The 23,111-nt window shown below is 37.6% G+C and overlaps 1 protein-coding gene across 1 annotated transcript in view; it reads left to right on the forward strand.

Moving 5' to 3' along the window:
• GUCY1B1 (guanylate cyclase 1 soluble subunit beta 1) overlaps positions 1-23,111 on the forward strand; it is a 38,692-nt gene continuing 15,581 nt past the window's right edge. Inside the window, exons 1-4 of the mRNA XM_026847766.1 lie at positions 1-114; positions 11,327-11,427; positions 12,488-12,606; positions 17,462-17,659. Of these exons, the coding sequence (XP_026703567.1) occupies positions 50-114; positions 11,327-11,427; positions 12,488-12,606; positions 17,462-17,659 (483 nt within the window). The 5' untranslated portion in view covers positions 1-49. The remainder of the gene's footprint in view (positions 115-11,326; positions 11,428-12,487; positions 12,607-17,461; positions 17,660-23,111) is intronic.

Raw genomic sequence — 23,111 nt, forward strand, 5'->3', positions numbered from 1 at the left:
GGATCTGGAAGTGCACACAAAGGAAGAGCAAAAGTCAATCACTTGTCCTATGAGGAAGAAAGTTTCTGTTGTTCTCCCCCAGACTTCACACATTATCACCCACCAAGGCTTCAGGTTAGTTGACTCTTTAGAATTTGTTTTCTGTAACTGTCCTGCTGTGGTTAAAACTGAGGGTTGATAAATTATCCTGGCACAATGTAAGAGGAAAGCTTGTCTCCTCAGTTTCAAACTGGGTTCAACTAAAGTGGTAGGAAATTCTGTAAAATTTGAAGGAGTGAAATAAGCTGCAGGCCTATCATTTGCCTTTAGAAAACTAAGCAGACACAGAAGCTTCTGCATCATATCAGTGAAGGTTAACAGGTCAGACTTCAGTGACTTTTGCAGTAAAATGTGGGTGATACATGTTATTGAGTAAATTTTTTGAGGCATTACTAGCAGTTAGGTACATCAGTGTTGTTGCAGGTTAGCTAGTTAAGCCAGGAGAGGTAGATGCTTTTATTCATTTATGCATTTAAAAATGTCTTCCACTGACTTCCACTAGAATTTATATACAACTCATTGACAGGATGTGATGTTCTGATTAATTTTATTTGCAGTTACATTCCAAAATAGTAAATAATATAAAACCAAATATAATAGAAAACCTACTCAACTCTGCCTTTAAGAATATATATTACAGGTTTTTTTACCGGCGACAGTATTGGATTTTTTTAAAAACTCGCCTTGTTTCCTGGGAATTTCTTGCATAGCAGAACCTGCCCATTTTTATGCATCTTAAGCAAAGCAAATAATAAAAAACCTTTTGTAGCTTCAGAATAAAGGCACTAGCTTGAATTACTGTGTTAATATACTGAGTTCAGAATCTCACCTCTCAAAGAGGTTTTTTTTCTGCTTACTAATAGGGCAAACTCAATTTATATTTGTTGACAAATCCTGTGAAAATCAAGTTTTGGGCCTGTTACTGTTGCTTAGCACAATGTTTAGATGGAATAATAATTCATACTGTAGCGTAGTTTGCCTTTTTAAAACCTAGAAAAATAGGCACAAAAGCTGTAATGAGAGACTGTTGTTTACAGGTTGGAACAGTAAACTCTTAAGAGGTGTTGGAATTCAGGTAACTCCTAGGTCTGATGCTGGTGGCATGTAAAGTTCTGTTTTCAGAGCTTAATTTGAAAACTACGCTGTAAATCAAGCCTGAAGTTATGTATTGATGAATGGGATAAAAATAAAATACGGAGTAGTTGTGCATTAACTGGGTAGGATCTGGCCTCAGTACTGAAAGAACTGGTAGCCTGGAGGAAAAAGAACAGGTTGTGTGGACTCAGGGCTGTGACTGATAGGTTGTCTCATGCAGGCTCAGGGAGAGGCAGCAGAAGTGGCTTGGAGCAGACTTCACTAATGCTGGTATAAGTGGTATCTGAATCCATCTTTCCTGTACAAAAAAAAAAAAAAAAGTTCATCAAATGCTTATGGCTCTTTATGAGACACTCATTTTATCTCTACATAATCGTTCTGGAAAATGTCATGTTTTCTGTTTTCAGCTGACCGTAATTTCTATATATAGGGCAACCCTTTAAAAAGCATATAAAGCAGTACCATAGTCTATACCAGTATGTCTACAGTGTTAACAGTGTCACTTCTGCTAGGAGAGAAGATGGATAATCATCAGCTTAGAATGTGAAGTTTTTGAAGAAACTATATTTGTAGATACATATGCATATAAATATTTATGTGTATGTATATGTGTGTGTGTGTGCATATTATGTACACACAACCACAATGTGTCCTGGGCAATAAAAATGCAAAACTAAACAGGAGATAAGAATCAAAGATCTGTACAGAATGTGAGGTGTGGCATTTCTTTTAGTTATCATGGGTAGTTGAAGGGAGTGAAAAGCCACCTAGTTATTTGTGGTGTTTCTCAACAAGGGCTGATTTGCAAGAGAACCTTGGTGCCAAACTCCTTTTAAACGTCTAAGTGTAGGTTTGGATGTGCCTAGGACTTCAATTTTTTTATGATCCTCTTAATGCCTTTGGGATTTCTCCCATCAAATTGCTGGCTTTCCTATTCCTTTCTTATGTACTTCTCCTCCCAGAACTGTCAGAAAAGACCAGTTGGCTAACAGAGGGGAGATTATGAATTTTACCACATAGCCATGTATAGCTGTATATTGCAGTGGTGTTAATCAGTCCCATGTGAATCCTTCTTTGTTGAACCGCTTGTGCGCTTGCTTGGTATGTCCTTTTCCCAGCCCACAACTAGTTTATTATAAAGAATGCCTGCTTTACGGTTTACTTAAAGTTACTGATTCTTTCATGCCCCAAAATATTGCAGACATACTGTGTTAATTATCTTAATTGTCTTTTTACCATGAACACATGAAAAAATAGGCTATTTACTAGAGTTTTGGTTTGGAAATCCATATTTACTTTGCATCATGTAGGACTCAGTTATAATTAATTGCAGTGGTTGTGAAAAAACAATGAAAATTGATTTTTTGCTGCTTCCTTAGCACCACATGCGCTTACCCAGTGCTGAAGATGGAGTGTTCTGTTCAATCAATCTCAAAACAATTTTGAAAAAAATACATATTACTTATAAATAGATGTCAGAAAGAGACTTCAGAAAGCCATTAATTGCGGCGGGCGGAGGAAGCAAGCAGCCGATTCAATGTGAATGATAGAGCAAGCTTCAACTTTATTGAAAGAAATCACACCTTACATAAGCACTCTACAATAATCATGCATACTACTCACAAATCTATTGATACATGTAAAAGGCTACATTGTAATATCCCAGCCCCTTGTGGCATCTCAGGCATGTCACAACATCTTCCCTCTTCTGAACCTGTTTTTCTACCAGGGCCGTTCCTTTATCATACACAAGGCCATAATGTACCTCAGTTTCTCTCTTTGTTAACAGAACAGTCCTTTGTTAGCATAACTGTACCCTCGGTTTGTTCCTTTGTTTACCTCTGATGGCTGCAATCAGCTCCTGCAGAGACCCATGGCCTTGCTCTCTGCAAGCCGTTCTCCAACAATTAGTGGTGAAAGGACAATAGATTAATTTTATTAATCCGTACACCTCAACATTAATGAGTGTTTATCCAGAAAGTGACATTAAGTAGGAACATTTATTGTTGTTTATGTTTCTAAGTCCATATTTCATATGATTCCAAAGTTCTAAGCAGTATTTTTCAAGTTTTCTTGAAACTGATACTGAATAAATGGTTCTTCATGGGTCTGGAGGTTAATATTCACAAGATTTATAGGGTCAGGACACAACACTTCCTGCTCCTTCAGTTCCTCACAGCGGAAGGACCTGCTTGGAGGTCAGGAGTTTAAACTGTGTGGATGCCAAATTCTTTAATTCGTCTGGGAAAGACTTGGCTAGAAGGAAATAGTGGCATGTCGTGGAACATGATGGGACTATTCTTGTACTGTCTCTCAGGTACTTTGCAGTTTTCCCAGGATTGGGAAGTGCTTTTAGACCTGTCAGGATACCAGGTGTTGTATCACTCAGTCTTATAAATGAAATGCTTGGAAGAATATTTTGAAAATACCAATCCTTTTAGTCCATTTATGTAAAAGGAAGCAAAATAATACTAGCTTTATATTTTTAATAATATTTTTAGTATTTGGAATAGTAGCAAAGAACTTGTATGTTTGTTAACTGTATCTTCTAGGATTATCTTGTTTGGAAAACTTACATTAAACACTCATATCCAACCTGTAAAACTGGGAAATAGCTCAGAACGCTGAAGTCTATAAATACACCTATTTATTTTACCCAGAACGTCATTTTCCTGGACAGATTCCCGTTTTTATTTAATCTTGTAACTTAATATAATTTATGTTTTTCCCAGCTGGGTGTTTGAAAATATCTCTGGACCATCCACAACATGTACAAATCTGTTTTCTTTTTTTCATTTTGGGAGGAGTGAGAAGAGCGGTTCAATATTTTAAGTAAGTTTTAACAAAGCAACTTTATGAAACATGAAACAAAGATGAGAAGCATTTTGAAAACACAGACCATCTGTGAAGTAATATAATGAGCACTGAGCTTGCCATTTTAGTGTAAAATATCTGCAAAGTGATGGTTCTGGTTCACTGATAACATCTTTAGTTCTGACACATGTAATTCTCTTTAATAGTGTTACTCTTGGAAGGGAATTAAACTTGATGTGCTCCTATCGGTGAGATCAGAACCATGCTGGGTTTTCTAAGTGCAGTAGTGTTATTTTGTCATTAAGATTGTTTTGACGTCTCTTCAATTTAATGAGCACTTTTTCCATCCTTGGTACATGAAGAATAGTTAAGTACAATGGTGGCAAAAGTCCCAACAAAAACAATACCTATCATGGAAGAAGTCCTAGAGGTGGTCTTGGCTGTTGTTGTGGTGTGTTCAAGGTAACACACCCAGGGCATGCACTTCAGACTGGAGTTTTGATAGGAAGAGATCCAGTTGTGCTTTTGGGACACTAGATGATCTGTTAAAGTGACACCAGCAGCTTCTAAATAATAATGTTGTTGTATCACAGAGAAGCCTGTGCATCTTCAGGATAGAAAATAATTGTTCCGTGCAGCCTTGTACCATCTTTTTTTCCTGTTTGTATCCATTACATTTTCTCAGTATTTACTGCGTGCAAAGTTCTGTAATGGGAAGGGTTCTTTTTCTGTAAGAACTTTTTTTCTTAATTCCAGCTTAATGACTGACTACAGAGGCAGGATAGCAAGTGCTACTTCACAGAAATAAAAAAAGTTCTGACCACAGCAACCTTCTTCTTGATTATGATTTATTCAAATTCCCTTTAAATGCTACAGTCTGACTGCAAAACTACATTAAAATCTACTTTGTGCATAACGGGCTATATAAGTAAGACCAACCTGATGTGGCATCTTGTCCAACTGTGTTGTCTGTGAAGTCTCTAAGGATGGCAAAAAAAAATCCTTACTACATCAAAATTGAGAAAATATTTCCTCTGTGTGAAGTAAAAGCATGTGCAATCTCTGGTTTAAAAATCTGCACTGCAAGATCTATTTTAAGAATGGTTTTTGTTGGAATGTTTGTCCACACTTAACATTTCATCCATCTCTGTGAATTATTAACATTACCTTTGAACATTAGTAGTGTGTTTTCAAATACTAAACTAGTTTCACAATGGGAAAGATTTTCAAAGTGCCCATTGTACACACACAGTATCACCTGTAACACTGTTCTGTTCTGCTAGATCGACAGCAGTTTGGGGGGTGTTGTCATGACTGATGGAGGAAAGGCTGCTTTAAGAGTTGATCCTGCTTTGATCTACTCAATAGGAATTTTCCCATTGGTTTCAGGGTCAAACCTGTATGTGAAAAATGGCCTCAATATAGCTGTGTTATTTTCCATGGTGCAATGGTTAAAGTTCTTTCTCAAGTAAACTTCCTCACATTAACCTGGATAGTATAAACATTCTGGAGGAAAACAGCATTTTAGAAAAGTCTGGGCTGGAATCTGTTTCCCACAATTTGAATAGCACTGTGTAATCATTCAAAATTAGTCTAGAGTAAATAAAAAGGGCTGCCAAACTGTAGCGGTTAGGACAGGCATAACATAGGATGTAAGTTTTGAACCATGAAATATCACATCCCATGTGCTGACAACAGGAGTCAGTTTGGACAACAGCATTAAAATCTTGGATTTTTTAAAAAGTTTTGAACGTAAACTTACTGAGGAGCAAAACTCACCTTTTTTTTTTTTTTTTTTTTTTTTTTTTTTTTTTTTTTTTTTTCCTGTAGAAATGTAAATGAGACATTAATTGTAAATTTTGTTCTATTTGACTTAGAAGTTATTTTGAAAGAAAGGCCATATAAAAGTTAAAAGTTTGCTACTGTAGTCCTGCTCCTTCACTGAAGAATTAACCAGGGCTTGGGAGTTTGCCAGAGCTTGTTGCTTTTGGCTCCTTTCCAGTCAAGCCCTTAAGAAAACCACCAACATGTTATTACTGTTAGTGCCTTTATGATCAAATGCCACGGTTTGCAGAAAACATTAGTTATGCTAATTTACTCCCATAATTTTATCTGGTCAAAAACTGGGAATAAAGGTTGAAGCAAAGCATTTGAAGGGAAATGCCACAGTTTTTCATAAAGCTATGGATTATGAAGTTTTCTATGAAATATGGTCAGCCAAATGTAAATTCTCTGCATCTAAAGATGCCATGTTATACTGCAGTTCTAACCCCAGCTCATGAACCATCTGTCAGCCAGAGAGGGAATCTGTTAAGATGAGAACAGTTGTGGCCTTCTGATCTTTTAAAGTTCACATACTTAGGTTTGTAGCCATACCTTATTCTTCCACGCAGACAGGTTTATTTTCATACATGGCACTCATAGATTATGGAGGTAAATACAGCTGTGTCACACTGGAGGAATTACTGTTGATGGATAGTCAACCTCAGTAGCTCCACAAAGCTGACAAAGCAGCTGCATTTTAGTATTTATTATAACAGTTTTCAAAACAGTATCCTGTATTTCTTCATATCACCCTTGTTGTAGAACCAACTCCTTAGTGTAAATGCAGGCAGCTTTGATAGATCAGGTAGGGGTCAGGTAATTAGTTAAGAGAACTTGCAGCCATGAGGAAACAATTTAGGGATTGCCCATTCACCTGAATGAGTATTTCAGTGACTATTCAGTTTCCTAGACTGCTGCTAGTTGCATCATGGTCAGCCTCTCTGGTGCTGACAGCTGTGATGCTATGCTTTCTGAAACAAGTTCATTAGAGGACCTTCAATTTTGTAGACTTACTGAAGGAGAAGTATTCCTGTAAAAATAGGAGTGTTTTCCCATTGCATTTGGATAAGCTTACAGCAGCATTTCACCATCACATGCAGTCTTAAGGCTAATCAAATATTTCAGAGAGAAGGACTTTCAAAAGTTCTCATGCTATCTGATGCTATCGGATCACTGAGGGAGGTGGAAAGGCTTTCGAAGCTGCAGACCAAGCTCACTGGAGGCAGGGGAAACGCTTCAGCTGGCTTCACTGAACCTCCTATCCTGTCCTCAGCCACTCTGGCTACACGTTGTTCTGTACGCACAGCAACTTCTGTGACCAGGTGATGAAGCAGACAGGGAAGTCCATCAAGCAGAAAAATAACCCAGAAAAACAGATATCTAACTGAATTATATTTCAGCTCAGCATCTATCTAAATAATTGGAATGTACCAGCACAACTGGTCTTAGAGATATGGAGAAGGAATTTTCCTGAAAAGGAAAAAAAAAGTTCTGGAATGTAATAATTTTCAAGCACAGGCTTTAAAAAAGGCAGTTAATCTTTTGAGCGAGGTTTAGATCTGACATTATCATGAGATTGCCATATTTGTAGGACAAGCAAAGAGATTTTTGTCCACAGGGTTCTGAGTGAGGAGTGTAATCCCCTGCAGGAGTAAATATCTAATTTGACAAGTTTTCTAGAAATTCCCAAAATGTGATTAGCTTTTGTTGAATTACATTTGTTAAAATATATTTTTCTCTGTTTTTTAAAATAAAAAGAACTAAAAGCCAGGACTTTGTTTTGTTTTGGAGTATTTGCCTGCAGTACAAGCACTGGGTCCTTTTCTTGTGCTGCTGGAATGCCTGACAAGACGTAATACTGAGTGAGAGTGAAGCCTTAGAGCAGTGAGTTTCACCCCAGAAAATTATACCCAAGGAATGCAGATGTGATTGCTAATTGAACTATTTTTTTGTTTAGCTTTATTGATAAAGTTATTTTAATGGGAAAAATGGCTGCTAAGTGATCCAAAGGATCTGGAGAAAAACAAAATTGCTAAAATAATCTAAATGGAATAGGCATTGAAATAACCAGTGATGCTTTTAAAAAGTGGTGCATCAGAGAAACTGCAGGCATTGAGGAAAAAGTTTGGCAAAGTAAACTAAAGACAAAATAAGAAAAAGGGAAGTGTGTCTTGGTACAAAGAAGGAAACAGGAAAATTTCCAGTCAATGCAATTGGAAGGAAATGTAAGAAGTTTTTAAAGAGATACCAGCATCATCAGATTCAATTCTTAATAGAGAAAATTCTCACACTCAAAAACTGTTGTTGACTGGATTGTGCAAGCATGCAGTATTTTTGAGGATGTTCATTGCTTTTCCAGATGTGTGTGTTATCCTTTGTGGTTTGGCTGAGATCAGAGAGACTAAAAGAAAACACAGCGTGTATCAGAGATGTGGGAAAGTCTGTTCGCCCTTCACAAACTTTCCTCCAAACTGTATCTGACTTAGTTACATAACAGTTACATATCATGGTATGAGAATCAAAGAATCAAGATGGTTTTCTTTTCTAATACTAATTTCAGTTTAGTTCTTAGGAAATGTAAACTTTACCTTCTTGTCCCTGACTGACCTCGTATGCTTCAAGACAATGTTTCCCACTAATAACTCCAGTTCTCCTCCTACTTAGGAGAAGAAGGAATATGTGGCATGGGAGCTTTTTCAGGAATCAGTGAGACAATATCCTGTAGGCTGATCTGAATTTTTCAGAGTATGTCAGGGGGAGTGGACCAGAAGTAGTATTTTGGAGTAGGAAAATATTTTGGAGTTTGAAAATAACCACCCCCATTAAGTTTATTAATATTTTTCATGCCTTTCGATAGGGAATGATGTTCCTTTTATGCAGAATTATGTAGGATGTTTAGTCTCCTCTCCCCTATAGCCTTGCCATATCACTTTAGGCATTTGCTTAGCTTGTTTTTAGCTCATTACACCCATTCATAGAGTGAGTATAGAAATGTATATTTCAGGTAGCAGTTACAACACTTCATTAATTAATTTTAAAAAGTAGATATATTTTTTAAATATAAAAGCCATATAGTATAATTTCTGGTCAGCAGGAAGAATGTGATGAGCAAGATTAAAGGAAGATGAAGAGGAAAAAGAAGATAATGGGTTCCAGACTTCATTGATGCTGAACAAATTATTAAAGAGTTATGATTATTAATTGGGGGGTTAAATGACAAATAATTTCATTTAGTTCAATAGAATACTACCATATGAGACCTTGTCAGCAGTACCATCTGCCTTCTAGTAGTTTTAAGACGATCAAGAGTACTTAATTCTCAGACCTCTCTCCCCTTTGAGTAACACAGGAAATGATCTGTTTGTATGGCTGGATAATTCCACTACAACTTGTAAATGCTTGAATTGTTGTGCAGGCATTATTATTTTGTATTACTTCATTCTTAAAACATATTATGCTGCTCTAAAAATTAGAATCTAGGTTTCAGTCAGAGACTTTTGATTAATGATTGATCATGTTGTGATGATGGGGACAAAGATTCTGATGTAAAAGGGGATATAGGATTTTACATAGTAGATTTAGAATCTACTTTTTATAGGATTGTAATTCCTCTGATGACCATTAGAAATTTAGAGCAGTTATAAATACTGGCTCTTAATGTGTTTATTTGAGCCTTATCTCAAGGAACATTTGTGTCCTACTCTGGTAAAAGCCCTTCATTACCATGGTACTAGTAAATAACTTTGTATTGATGATTCTCTTTCATTGTATGTTAGAAAAAGAATTATTCCAGTCCTGAGTTGATGAATGTCTTGATTTGCATGATGTGCTTATTTTTTTATAAAAAACTGCCTCATTTTCTGCCTTTTTGATATTTTATCTAATTCTAATGCTTTTTCTGAAGAACCAGCTCCCTGTACTAATTTTTTTTTTGGTGTGACATAAGATGGAGTGATTCAGTCATTCTATTCTAGGCTTTTCTACCTCTTCGTCTTTCTTTTGTCTTTCTGAAGTGTTATGCAGCATAAAGCTGCATTTAGATGAAAGGGTATATTTTCTTTTTAATGAGGTAGCTGTGACCCTCCACCTGCAAAGATACTATCCATGCCATGATCATATTAGGTTTGCTGAGCTAAAATACATTCTAAGCACATAAATTAGACAATTAGTACCTGCAAATGTCTCCTCTTTTGTCACTATTTCTGCAAAGCACATTGTCTCTGTAGAGGGTCATTGTAGACAGGACCACAGAACGTGATATAAACAAATACACACTGAGAAGGGAGGTTGTGCTCCTTTGACAGATGAGGACTTCAACAAACAGAGCATGCCTTCATCAGAGGCCGCAGTGTGCCCCCTGCACGTCCCACTCTCTCTGCTGAAGGAGAATGTGCCAGGGGATGAAAATATGCAAACACAGTATATGTCTTGCACTTGTAACAGGGCAGAGTTGGGGCCATGTCCATTGGCATGTTCTGTGCACGGCAGGACGAGCCACATGGGGCAGATGGCCCTTCAGGGTCCTGGGGTCTGCTTGCCCATGTCCTTGTACTCCTCCCAAGACCTGGGACTCAGCCACCACTGCAGCACCAGTAGCCTGGCTCCTGTGTTAAGCACATGGGGTAAATCAAGGAGGAAGACACTTGTGGGCCCTCCCCAGTAACTCACTTGTGTCAAATGCAAGCCTTGTAAGGTACAACAGTTCATTGCCTAGGGGTATCAACTTGTTTTCCTTAGGGAAAAAAAATAGCCTACAGAGTTGTTTTGCTTTTGGATGAGATGCTGACTCAGTGTTCAACCTGGAAAGAATAATAAATGATGCTGAAAAACATAGGAGTTGTTTTGGTTTTTTACTTAGCACCTTAGTAAGTGTGCATGTGACATATACATGAGTCTTGTCTTAAACCTGGGGTTGAGAATTGTTTCCTTTAGTGAAGAAATGTATATTTTTATTGTGCTTTGGCTAGGTGGTGACACTTTACTCATGAAGAACTGATGTGCAATGCTAGAACGAGGCCTTACAAAATCCTAGCATCCTTTTTTTTTTTTCTTCCTATCTACTTGGTATATGTAGAATTCTGAGAAAAAAGGTATTTGATTAGGTACCAACATCTGGATTTTAGATTCCTCTTTGAAGATATTTTTGTAAATAAAGTGTAATGAAAATTGGAAGGAATGAAAGCACTTGCTTAAAAAGTGTTTAAAGAGCCCATCTTGGGCTGGATTATTGGATATTCCCCTATTTTAAAATTCAGATTCTGTATTTATTAGTTCAGCAACTTCCTTGTGAGGCTATGTACTGAAAATTTGTTTTTATTTTCTCACAGCTAATTATTATTTTCAGAACACACATGGTCTGAAATACTTATATTGTACCTTAATGACTCTGCAATATGGAACAGATTTATTTCTAATTTTCTATTTTAAGTAACTTCTTAAAGATAGAACCTACAAACATTTTATTTAAAAGACTAATACCAAACAATATGTAATTGACTTACCAATATGGTGCTTCTTCCTTAGCCAAAAATATTTTGTTCTATTTTCTTTGCAGGAAGGAGGCACAGCTGGATGAAGAAGGGCAGTTTCTTGTCAGAATAATTTATGATGATTCCAAAACCTATGATCTGGTGGCAGCTGCAAGCAAGGTCCTTAGTAAGTAATACGGATATATTTTTTGCCCATTTAGCACATAAAAGATAAACCCCTCCACAAAAATCCGTGTAGCAGAGGGGCAGGATTTAGCAGAGAGGAAGTGAAAATAGGGTATTGGTCAAAGAGATTTTTTAAATCTCAGAAATAAGGATTTTTTTTAAATTTATACAAGATATTGTTATTCCTTTTATTCCTTGAAGTGATACTTATCACTTCCAAAGTATTCAAAGTCACAGGTACACCTTAAACTGCAGTAATATAACTCATCCACAGAGCATGGTCTGTTACAAGGAATTGTGAAGTAACAATATATGGCTGTAACTACCTTGACAATACACCTAGGTTTCAACCACTGCTGCAAGAGCAGCCCATGAATGAACCCTTGATCTCTCTGCTGAACAAGCCTGCTGAGTTACAGAAATATCTGTGACATGGGCACATCTCATTTGCCATTGATTTGGGTCTCATTCATTTTCAATCGTTGCTGCTCTGGTCTGGAATTTAAAAGATAGAATTATGCCCATGAACATTATTTTATCAATCATTGCTGCTCTGGTCTGGAATTAAAAAGATAGAATTATGCCCATGAGCATTATTTTATCTGCAGACCCAAGCATGTATGAATTTATTCTGAATCAGTAATTAGCCAAGAACCGTAAGACTATGATGACTGTAGCAGTTGTGTTGAATTGGAGCAGCTGATGTGTTTTCATGCTATTGTAAACCAGAAGTAACTTCCCTGAGGTGAGCAGTACTGAGTTCCTTTATTTTCAAGTAGTCATGTCTTACCTATATCAAAATCTAAAATGTATACATGTGTGAAATATGCAATGTGGCAAATTCATAATGGTAATTGGTAAATCCTAATTAAATTCCTGTATTGGATACTCATTATTTACCATGTGGACCCTGAATCTCGTTTTTCTCATATTCTTGATGTACTGTATCTGGGTAAAGTTTAAGTACTGTTTTTCTTATTTATGAATATGAGACTGAAGTAGTAAGCAAAGTGCATGAAATGCAGTGTTTGGACTGAGTCATATTTTCCTGTTTTAACTAGATCTAAATGCTGGTGAGATTCTTCAAATGTTTGGGAAGATGTTTTTTGTGTTTTGTCAAGAATCTGGTTATGATACAATTCTGCGTGTATTGGGCTCAAATGTCAGAGAGTTTTTGCAGGTAAGAATTTTATGCCAATTTATTTCAGATACCAGAACAGAAGTGTGGTCTAGTCAACAGATTAGATTGAGATTTGGAGATACAGGTTGTGCTGTATAATCTTCCAGTTATTTGTGGAGAGGTGTCTGAAAACTTTCTTCCTTGTTATTCTATAGAGCTTTCCGCTGCTCAGCAGTTTTGGCATTGTTCTCTTTCCCTCTTAGTTAATATATTATTCAATTACCTGATAGAATAATAATTTTCCCATAGCACCTTTGACTGTTCAGTCTCATTAAAAAGGAGTGAGAAGGCAGGTAAGATGGGGTTGCAGAGGCATTCATAAATCTAAAATTTCACTTGAAATTCCAAAGGAAACGTTTGAACAGAAGTTTTTGTATGTAGCAAAAGTATGGACTACAAGAAACATGAAAAAAACCCACCAATTCAAAAAGACTTACCTTGTTTATTAACAGAAAATGTGGTCTTCGGATTTGTAGTATATTTCTTCTCCTAAGTTCTCTTTGACTAATTATAGATACATTATGTACAGAGCTATGGCTCATAAACAGCTTATCTCTAAGACATAATTATCCGTGAGGGTGGGATAGAAGAGCAGTGTTTAAGTCAATTTTTGTCCTTTCCTAGCTGCAGAACAGTGTGATACTGCACTGTAAACCAAAACAAAATTATTATTTTTTCAGTAGCATGGGAGAAATGTAGTGACTTTTCTAAACTATGATTTCTAAGTGTAGAAGAAATGCACTTCCTTTTTATGTCACCTGAAAATGGTTCACTTCAAAAAACCACTTTAGATTTCAAATTTGTGATATCACTCTGGGAGAGAACTGTGTGCTGCAGTGACTTTAAAAACACTGAATTGATTAAGATTTCATAGGAGTTTGCCCAAAACCTGAATGTCAAATCTCTATTGTTTTTCACAGGAAATTTATCAGACTCTTGTCATCTGTTCCCTTAAAATCTGTCCAGCAATAATAAGTGGAAAGAACATAGTGCATAGTTCTTTGGATTATTAGAATATTTACTTCTGTGTCTCATGACCTGCCCCAAAATATGGATTGTTCCAGAGCATCCTAGATGTATTCAACCCAGATTTCTTGAATAAACACATGGAGTGTAATTGCTGGGCAGACAGACAGGGTATGTGTATGCTCCAGCATGCGCATACTGTGTGTGATCTGTATACCATTGTCTGTCTATGGGATGTGACATCCTTTATATTTCATAGCTTCATTCACAGGCTGCCCTCAAAGGAAGCCTTCAGATAAATGTAATTTTTAAAGATGACTTATGTACTGAAGTTGTGGTTAGTGTTGAGTAAGAATAGGGGAAGAGGAAAAAAAAAAAGGTGTAGCTGGCCCGTTACTCTATCAGTTTGGGTACACATGCATACACCAGTCCTTCCCTATTGCTTTCCCTCATCCTCTTTCCCATAAAGCATACTTCTTTTTCCATTACTTACCGTGTATGATGATAAAAGACCGGACACATTTGTAGTGCACACCAAACCTCTGTAAAAGTGTGAACAGCTTACAATTATGTTCTTGTAATGACTGTATTTTAAGCTGCTTTGTTTGAATGTCAGTGTTAACAGATGATGTTAGTTACTATACACTTCTGTAAATTTTAATAGGACTAATGTATTGGTAGATGTTCCAGAAGTGTACCTTTTAACTTTTTATTATGATGGAAAATCAATGTTATCTGTGATTTATTACTTTTGCATCTTCCAGCAGTCAGATTAGGTGAGGAAACTTAATTGCTAAAACCTATTACAAAAAAGGTGCAGACTGGTTTTAATCTGCTGAACTTTTGTCAAATTCTTAAAATACATAATTGAGTTCCAAAATGTGATTTTTGAAATCCGTACTGAGTCCAGGTTATGCGAAATAATTGAGGGCTGCAGTTTTTTAAAGCTTGTGAAAATAAATCTCGTATTAATGTTCTGTTTCCCTTGACATCTCAGGGAAAATTTAGTTTATTCATAGATGAAACACAGGTACTTCAGTCTTCATGAAAGAGGAAAAAGATAGCACAACTAAATCTAATATTTATACTTTCTATGAAAAATACAGGCCTGGAAAAATTGCAAATCATATTGAAAGTCACTGTGCCAAAGAGAAGCGGTGTGAAAGGAGATACTTCCTAAGAAACCCAAAGTGTGCTTTTGTGTTATGTTCAGTAGCTTTCTACTGAATGAAAATCAAACACTGGAGTAGTGGTTAGTTCTCTCATTTAGGGAATCATTTATATGTCTATTTAGTTGTCCATAATCGCAGGGCAATAAATTTCAGGGAACTAATTCCTCTTCTAGAAAAGTTTCCAGATGCTCTGTACCCCTTGGAACTGAACAGCATATCTTTGTATTTCAGGTGCCAATCACAACCTTTTTGCTTTTAGACAGGCCAGGACCTGCCTGATATAGTATCACTGCTTGTTCTTGCTTGGAGATCCCTTTGTGTTTCACCATGGAGCTGATCACTGCTTTCCAATGCTCTAGGATTAGTGTCTCTGGTCCCAGCAGAAGCTCTGGCATACATCTCAGCAGCCTGGGAGCCAAGTATTCAGGGGGAGAGCTTAACCTATTATTTTCTGTTCCTGACTGCATCTCTGGCCCACAGCAGGTGAACAAACTAGAAAAAAAAGACACATTTATTCTTCCAGAAGCTGCAATGTCACCTTACAATGGATCAAACACAACAGAAAATAGGAGTGGGAGTGACGATAACAATGTCTAAGTGACAGGATCTGGGAGTGATTTCAGCTCCTTTGTCTGGAAGCACATCTGTACTGCTTCACTGTGTGTTGTAGCAGGGTTCTGAATACAGTAAGTGCTTAGCTCACCCCATAATCAGTAAGCCTGGGAAGAAAAGACACATAGGGGACTGGAAAGCAGCTGCAATACATTCTGGACAAGTCCTCTGTTCTGGCTGGTTAGAGAGTAAAGTCTGAAGGGCATATCACATGGGCTCGCCTGTGACACTGCTTGGACAAAGTCAGCAATGGGTAGTAGGGTGGCAAAGTGATCTTGTAGAATGGGGTTACTGCCATTTGTTAACAACACTTGTGCTGGACTTAAATGTGAATAATTAGACAACCACCTTATAAAAATTCTGTCCTTGACATTATCCTCCCATAACAAACTCCTTTTTGAAATTCTTCAGATGTTGCTGACTGTGTAGCTGGAATTATAATCTTTTCCCATGTATCTCATTAAGCGTTTTTTTCCAAAAGGTCAATATATCCCAGCTGTTCCTGAGGCATGCGTACTGAAAGAAGCAGTTCTGCACCCTGTTAAGGAGACAGGGGGGCAATCCCCTGTGGAGCCAGTCAGCTCTCTCACTCTTTTCTCATCCACACTCTTTCAAAGCAATCTCTCCCAATTTATTGTCTTGAACTCTGCAAAGATCTTACAGAATTTGCCTTCAAGCATTATACTTTCTGAAATTGAATGCTCACTGACAGCTGGAATGAATTGACTCCCAGATTGTCACTTCTTCAAATTTTAATTTAGAAGTGTTGATGTAGCAACAAAAACATGAATTTGAAACACACTAAAAAACTGAAGGAGGAAGTTCCAGGCTGATACATCCTACGGAATTAATTTCTGAGTCTCATTTCCTCTGGAGGCCTCCCAGGAGAAGAGGCAGCTGTTCCAGCACTTCACAGCTCACATGATACCATGTTGAGTATGCTTCCACAAATTTGATGCTCATGAAAGGTGGAGATTGGCCCAGACAGCACATTAAAAATATATCCAGCTTACTTCTCCTTGTGTTGGGAGAAGACAATTTGCAAAACCTTACGCTAGCAGTTACCTGGGGCAGGTGGGAGAACAACATTTAAGATATGCAGTAATGTTCCGGACTTAAGATATAAAGGACTTGTATGAATTTTACAGCATAGGTAAATCATTATGTGGGTTGCAGTGCTACCCAGCAGGGTTGCTCTAGGTTGCTCTTTCTGTTTAAATATACAGTAGATAGTAAACTGAAGCCTTGATAATTGCTTCATAATCAAAGTTGGAGCTAGAGTTGTGTTTTAGTGTGATTTTGATCTCATTGTTCTCTTTAATGTCTGTATTCGATATGCCTATCAATTTATCATTTGTCTTTCCTCCCCAGATAGCAAATTGTCTGGTCAAAATTTAAATACATAAGATGTCCAGGACATCAGCAGGAAAAATAGGAGATCTCTTCCCTTTCTTGAATAACCTGTTCTGAAACATTATTACAGCAGCTGTGATATGTTCTATGTATTTTAGTATTTCTTCAGTTATTCACAAATAAAGTATGTATTTGAGACTGGTCTTTCAATCATTAAAATCTTCACTTTAAATGTGAGACTTTGCCAGGTCCTGTAAACTTGGGTTGACTATTATGATGTCAGAACTATCCTGTTTCACTGAAAATAAGGAAAAAGATTCATGTTTATTCAGACGTGTATTTGTATCTGACATCTAAATTCACACCTGAAGAGGTGATTATAGGGACTAGAATTTGGAAGGGATGAAAATGGGTGAGGTACAGGAGCGAGAAAAACAGACAAGGTCTTTAATCATTGGAGTGTTTCAGAATGCATAGTCAAGCATGAATTCTTACTATCAGGAGTAATTTTTAATAGTGCTAATTCTGATGCCATTCATCATCCACATATTGCCAGAGGGGATAGAAAGAACAATCACAAGCTACCTGAAAAGCCTGCTATGATAACAGTTCTATAGATAATAAGGCAAATGCACAGGAGAGTGTGAGCAGTAGGAGAAAGGCGATGTGCAGATTAGACAGAATATGTACTTACTTTCTTCAGAACTAATAAGTGAATGTTTTATAATCATGTTTCTGATTTCTTCTTCCAGAACCTGGATGCTTTGCATGACCACCTTGCTACTATTTACCCGGGTATGCGAGCCCCTTCCTTTAGATGCACTGATGCAGAGAAGGGGAAGGGACTCATTCTGCATTACTATTCGGAAAGAGAAGGTCTCCAGGATATTGTCATTGGAATCATCAAAACAGTAGCTCAGCAGATCCATGGTACAGAAATAGATATGAAGGTAATGTCTGAAGGGAAGTACACGCTGGAAGTTTATGTCATTAAGGACAAAATTAAGAAAATCAAAAGTTAAGTGATAGCAAGCAATCATTTTCATTGATGCTGTCCTCTTTGAAGCAATGGCATCAGTACTGACTCAGGAAGAGCCATCATCGTTGCGTTGCTTTATGTCAGCCATGTGCTGAGATGGCCAGCACTGATTTGCAAACAGACCCAATTGGGAACAGCTCAGAAAAATATCCCCTTATTCAGAGAAGATGACATGCACAGAGATTAGGTACTGGATTATTTGGGGTGCTTTTTTCCATTTTATTTTATATTTGGCATATATTTCTTACTGTCTGCTGTGTTCTTTGAAAATGTGGACATTTTGTCTCTGTGTCCTAGATTCTTCATCTATGTGCAGACTGCGAGAGTGATGTATGTTGATGAGGCCTGGCTGGCGAGTGGAGTATTTTCCTCCCAGCCTGCATGCCAGGTCCATCCCAGAACCAGGATGTGTTTGTGGGTCTTATACTACCACTGTGTGGGAGTGTGGCTAGACATACACCTACAGCCCCAGAAGTGGAAAAATGTTCCTCAGTCACAGAGTTTGCATAATGTCATGTGTGCTGAGTCACTTGTGAAATGGGAAAGAGGTTTCTGCTTTGTGTCCATACAGAGCAACAGAAAGATTTAATTGATACGCTTTGCATATGTAATGGTATAACATCAGAGCTTGATCCAAGACGCAGATATATCTGGGGGAAAACAGCAAATAAAAGCTTTCTGATGCTAAAAATACTGCAACTGATAGAAAATACTTTTCATCAAGTAATAAAGAATCTAAGCAGGTACAGCAAGCATTTTTTTTTAATAATTCCCTAGTCATACTACATTTCTAGCACAGTTTCATTGTATACTTGTTCAGAAAATGTTCCAGTTTCATGAGTGTATCACAAAACATGATTTTGCTCAGATAAGAGATGTTTAAGGAACCCAATGGCAAAGGTATTTGTATTGCTTTGTTGGAGTATTTGCCTTCTAGGTTTCTTGCTCTAAGCTAGCTCAGGTTTATACTGAATGGCTAGTTCTGTATAGTGGTGGTGATATACTTGATGTCTTCATTTAGGTTCTATTTTGTAGAAATCCATAGTTCAAACTTTTACAGCAGGTGTTAGTAATCAGATACGGAAGGATGCAACAGAATCAAAACAATCCTTTTCTTAGGTCCCTGTTTATTCACAGTCAAGGAGGACCATGTTGGAAAGTTGGCTGCAAGAGTGCTGAAGCTGTTGCTTGGCAGCATTTATTTTGGTAGCACAGACAGCTTACGCAGTCCCCCTTCTCTTGCTGCTCAAGCTTGTCACACGACAGCTTCTTCAGCTGTATCTCTCCAGCTGTTGTGAAGCTGTAAAATAAACTAGACTGAGGAAATGAACTGGGTTCAAAATAACAGGGTTTTTTTAATGAATTATTTTTACTGACATCTGTTCCTTTATGTGGTTTGGTGTTCTGTCTATCAGAGAGAGTTCTGCCAGTATGGTCGAGGGGTCACGCAGAGTCAAAAGTGATCAGTGGGGTAGAGGAGAAATCTGGGTTGCACAAAGCAGCTACCAGAATAGACTTCTGACAAACTGTGTAATCAGTCTGAACGTTACTTTGTTGAGAGATTGTATTGGACGGTACTGGTATCCATCTAGGACATCCCACAAATAATACATGTTCCAAAGAGGTTTAAATATTCATTCTAAATTTATTTCTCATTTTTATTTGACTTTGTTAGGCATTTCTGGAAATTTAATTGTTATACAGTAATTAAATAGAAATTGAATAGTTTTGGTCAAACCTACTGTAAGTGAGCACAAAGTTTAATTAAAATCCAAATTATTCTTCCAGACCATCTGAGCCAAAAGCACTTAGGTGCCTAAAAATTAGTATTACCTCTAAACTGAAGAAAGTGCATACTGTCTGTATTTTATTTTGTCTGCTACCGTGTTTTTTCCCTTGTCCCTGTTAGAAATTCATGTGCCCTCAACCCTGAACTTTTTCTTGTCTCTGCTGGTTAATAAAGTCTAGCTTTTGACACCTTCAGTGACATTCAGTAGTGCTTTGCTCCACAGGTACTCACAGAATTCAGTGGTCGATAAGCAGGGAATAATCAGCTACTTGTTTCTGTAAGGTGAGAGTGCCAAAATTTGCAGTTTATCCACACAGACAATGAAAGTCTCCCTCTATTACTCTGCAGGTCAACTATTAATCATTAATGGTACAGAGTGAGGGTTTTATAGCAGAGTAAGTCTGCTGTTGTGGTACCTGGCTACTTTTACACCATTCAAAAAAATGAGAACAGGAGAAAAAAATGGACTGACTTCTTTAATCTCAGTCCCTTGCCTTGTAATTTAGTAAATTAATGCTTTCGTGTTTCAGACTGTTAATAATGCATCGTTTGAAATAGCACAGAATGGAAAAACAATGGAGTTGCTTTTCACCCCCCCAGTGTTTGTGGACCAATTAATGCCTCTTCTGTAAAATTCTTGGTTTGAACTTTAGTTAGAATTTTGCTGAAGGAAGAATTTTTATTTGGAACTGACAAGAGCCCCAGTGCCTAGCCCTAAGTGCCTGATGTTATGGGAGTTGCCTTCTGACTTGCAAGAACAGAGCTGAGATTCCAAGTTGTCTTTCCAGATCTCTTTATCCAAAGCATTTAGGTAACAATCCATCAGGAGTGGTTTAGTAAGGTCTAGATGTCTCTTTATAGTAAAGTTGGTATCTGCAATTTGATGCTTAGTACTTTATTATCCGCTTTTCTTCTTTGGCTGCTTAAAACAAATGCTTCCATAAATCTACTTGAGAGAATGCACGCTTCTAAGTCTGTATTTTTATTAAATTTTGCTTGTATTTGTCTTACATATTACTAGTTTCTGTGAAGGTGGTAGCAGATCTTAACTGTTTACAATAATACTGGTTTTATTTCATTAAGTGGTTAGATTTTGGTTTATGGGTTACACAGAATCACAGAGTGGCAGAGGTTGGATGAGACCTCTGGAGGTCATTTTGTCCAACCCCTGCTGCTCAAGCAGGGCCATCTAGAGCCAGTTCCTCCAGACCATGTTCTGATAGCTTTCAACTGTCTCTAGAGATGAAGACTCTGCAAACTCTTTGGACAACTGGTGACAGCGTTTACTCCCCCTCAGAGCAGAAAAGTATTTCCTCATGTTCAGACAGAACCTCTTGTATTTCAGTTTGTGCCCATTGCCTCTTGTCCTGGCACTGGACACCACTGAAAAGAGGCAGACTCTGTCCTCTTCACCTTCACTTCATGTGTTTGTATACATGGATAAGATCCCCCTGAGCCTTCTCTGCTTCAGACTGAACAGTCCCAGCTATTTCAGCCTTTCCTCTTACAAGAGATGCTCCACTACCTTCATCATCTTAGTGGCCCTTCACTGGGCTCTCTCCAGTAGCTCCTTACATCTCTTGTACTGAGGAGCCCACAGCTGGACACAGCACTCCAGGTGTGGCCTCTCCAGTGCTGAATAGAGGGGAAGGATCATCTCCCCCAACCTGCAGAGAAAACCCGAGGAATGTCATGATCACAAGAGGAAAAATAAATACTGAGAAAAACACATTGTTCTTGTTTTGTCCCAAATTGTGTCTTTAGGTGGAGAAATAGCTAAACAGAAAAAAAAATTGCTTAATTTTATGACATTTCTGCAGTTTCACACAGAATTATGCTATATATACATACATCTATATATTTACATGCTCTTCTGAAACACAGTAGGGCTTTCTTTTTCCAGAATGGTGTCCTTCAGGAAACGTGCCTTTTCTTTCAATACCTAGGGCATGTGTGGGCTGAAGGCAAGGAAAAGGAAAAAAAAAAAAAGTCTCACTTTGTCTGTGTTAAACTCTTTTAGCACTGAAAGAAAGGCAATTTGTTTTGAATTTGGATTCACAATTCCAGTTGAATAGTTCAGGAAAGTCTAGGTTGGCAATAATTGATTAATTAGTACAAAAATTGATTAATTAGTTCAAATCCAATTTTTCTTATCTTCCCTGATCTGGTAATCTATTTTTAGCTAAATAGAGCTAAGACTATAAATTTTTTGCAGCAGGTATTGTCCCAAAAATCTGACTTTGAGAACATGCTAAGAATATTTAAGTGGGGGTGACCTGTGAAGGTAAAATCAGGACAGAGATTCCCTCAAGGCTGCAAATGGTACGGGTCAATGAAGAATGATGTACAATCCTACAAAGGCCAAAAATGTGTTGGGAAAAAAAAGACTTCTGCAGTTCTGTTACTATCTGAGAGCTGACTATCATAGTCTTTCTTTTAGGCAGGGAAGATGGTTTACAATATTAAGTGAGAAAAGGCCAATGGAAATCCTTGACAAGATGGTAATTTCTGACGAATGGCAATATTAAAAAAAACCCCAGAATTTAATCAGTCAGAGAGCTGACCTAAAATCTACTTAGGTACTTGTCATGGAGGACAAGCCATACGTTTAAATGCTATCTGTGGATGAAGGTAAGTGAATTGTGGAGCATAATCAGCCTCTAATTCTGGCACAAGGGCAGCAGGAAACTTCACTAGCTCCAGGCACAGAGGTTTGGTGCAATGAGAGTCTCTGCCTTGAAACCAGCCGCCAGGTGGAAACATTCCTGCAGTTTTAACTTAAGATGTGCAAAGCTACGAGTGGTACCATTTCCACAGTGAACTGCTTTGCCTCAGGATCACCCTGAAACAGCTGCAATGAAATTTGTTAAGTGGTGTTGCATGGTCGGTTTTGATCAGAAGAGATCAAGAAATTCATCCTGTATTGACCTTTAAATGGCAAAGATCAGGCTTTGTATTAATCTTCACAATCTGGTGGAAAAAGATCCCTGTCCAAGGACATTCTGTCCCTGCACTTACACTGAGACACGAGTGTATCTTGGGGACATGCTCATATCTGTAGAGCTGAGTCTTGTCTTGTAGATACATCAGTGAAAGTTTAACAGATAGCATATGTTATACATTGTGTATGGCAGTGATACTGCTTGATTTAATATCTTGTGTGAAGCTCACCAAATATATTAAACCATGAAGTCATTGTAAAATAACTGAATTGTCCTTCCCTGAAACATTTGTGTGACTTCACTCAGCTAAGCAAAGACAAACTCTGAAGATATATTTTCTGGAAAGCACAGGCAGGTTAACAGTTAGAGGTTATATATTCTCTTTGAACCAGGAGAGTGATTTTTTTTCCTTCAGTTTTTAACTGCAGTTACTATGGTGATTGAGCTTTTAGACGTGGTGAACTGATGTCACTACACCAGCTAAGACCTCGGGGGGAGGAAGAATTAAATTCCTGGCTTTGTTGCTTCTATCACTGAACTTTCATTTGTCAAGCATTTAACAGAGACTTCTTCAAGAATATTTAAATGATACTGAAATTCTGTGGCTTGCAAACTTCACTTGCAGAATGGAA

Source organism: Athene cunicularia, assembly GCF_003259725.1.
Source record: "Athene cunicularia isolate RWA chromosome 4 unlocalized genomic scaffold, athCun1 chr4_part2, whole genome shotgun sequence".
Taxonomy (NCBI): domain Eukaryota; kingdom Metazoa; phylum Chordata; class Aves; order Strigiformes; family Strigidae; genus Athene; species Athene cunicularia.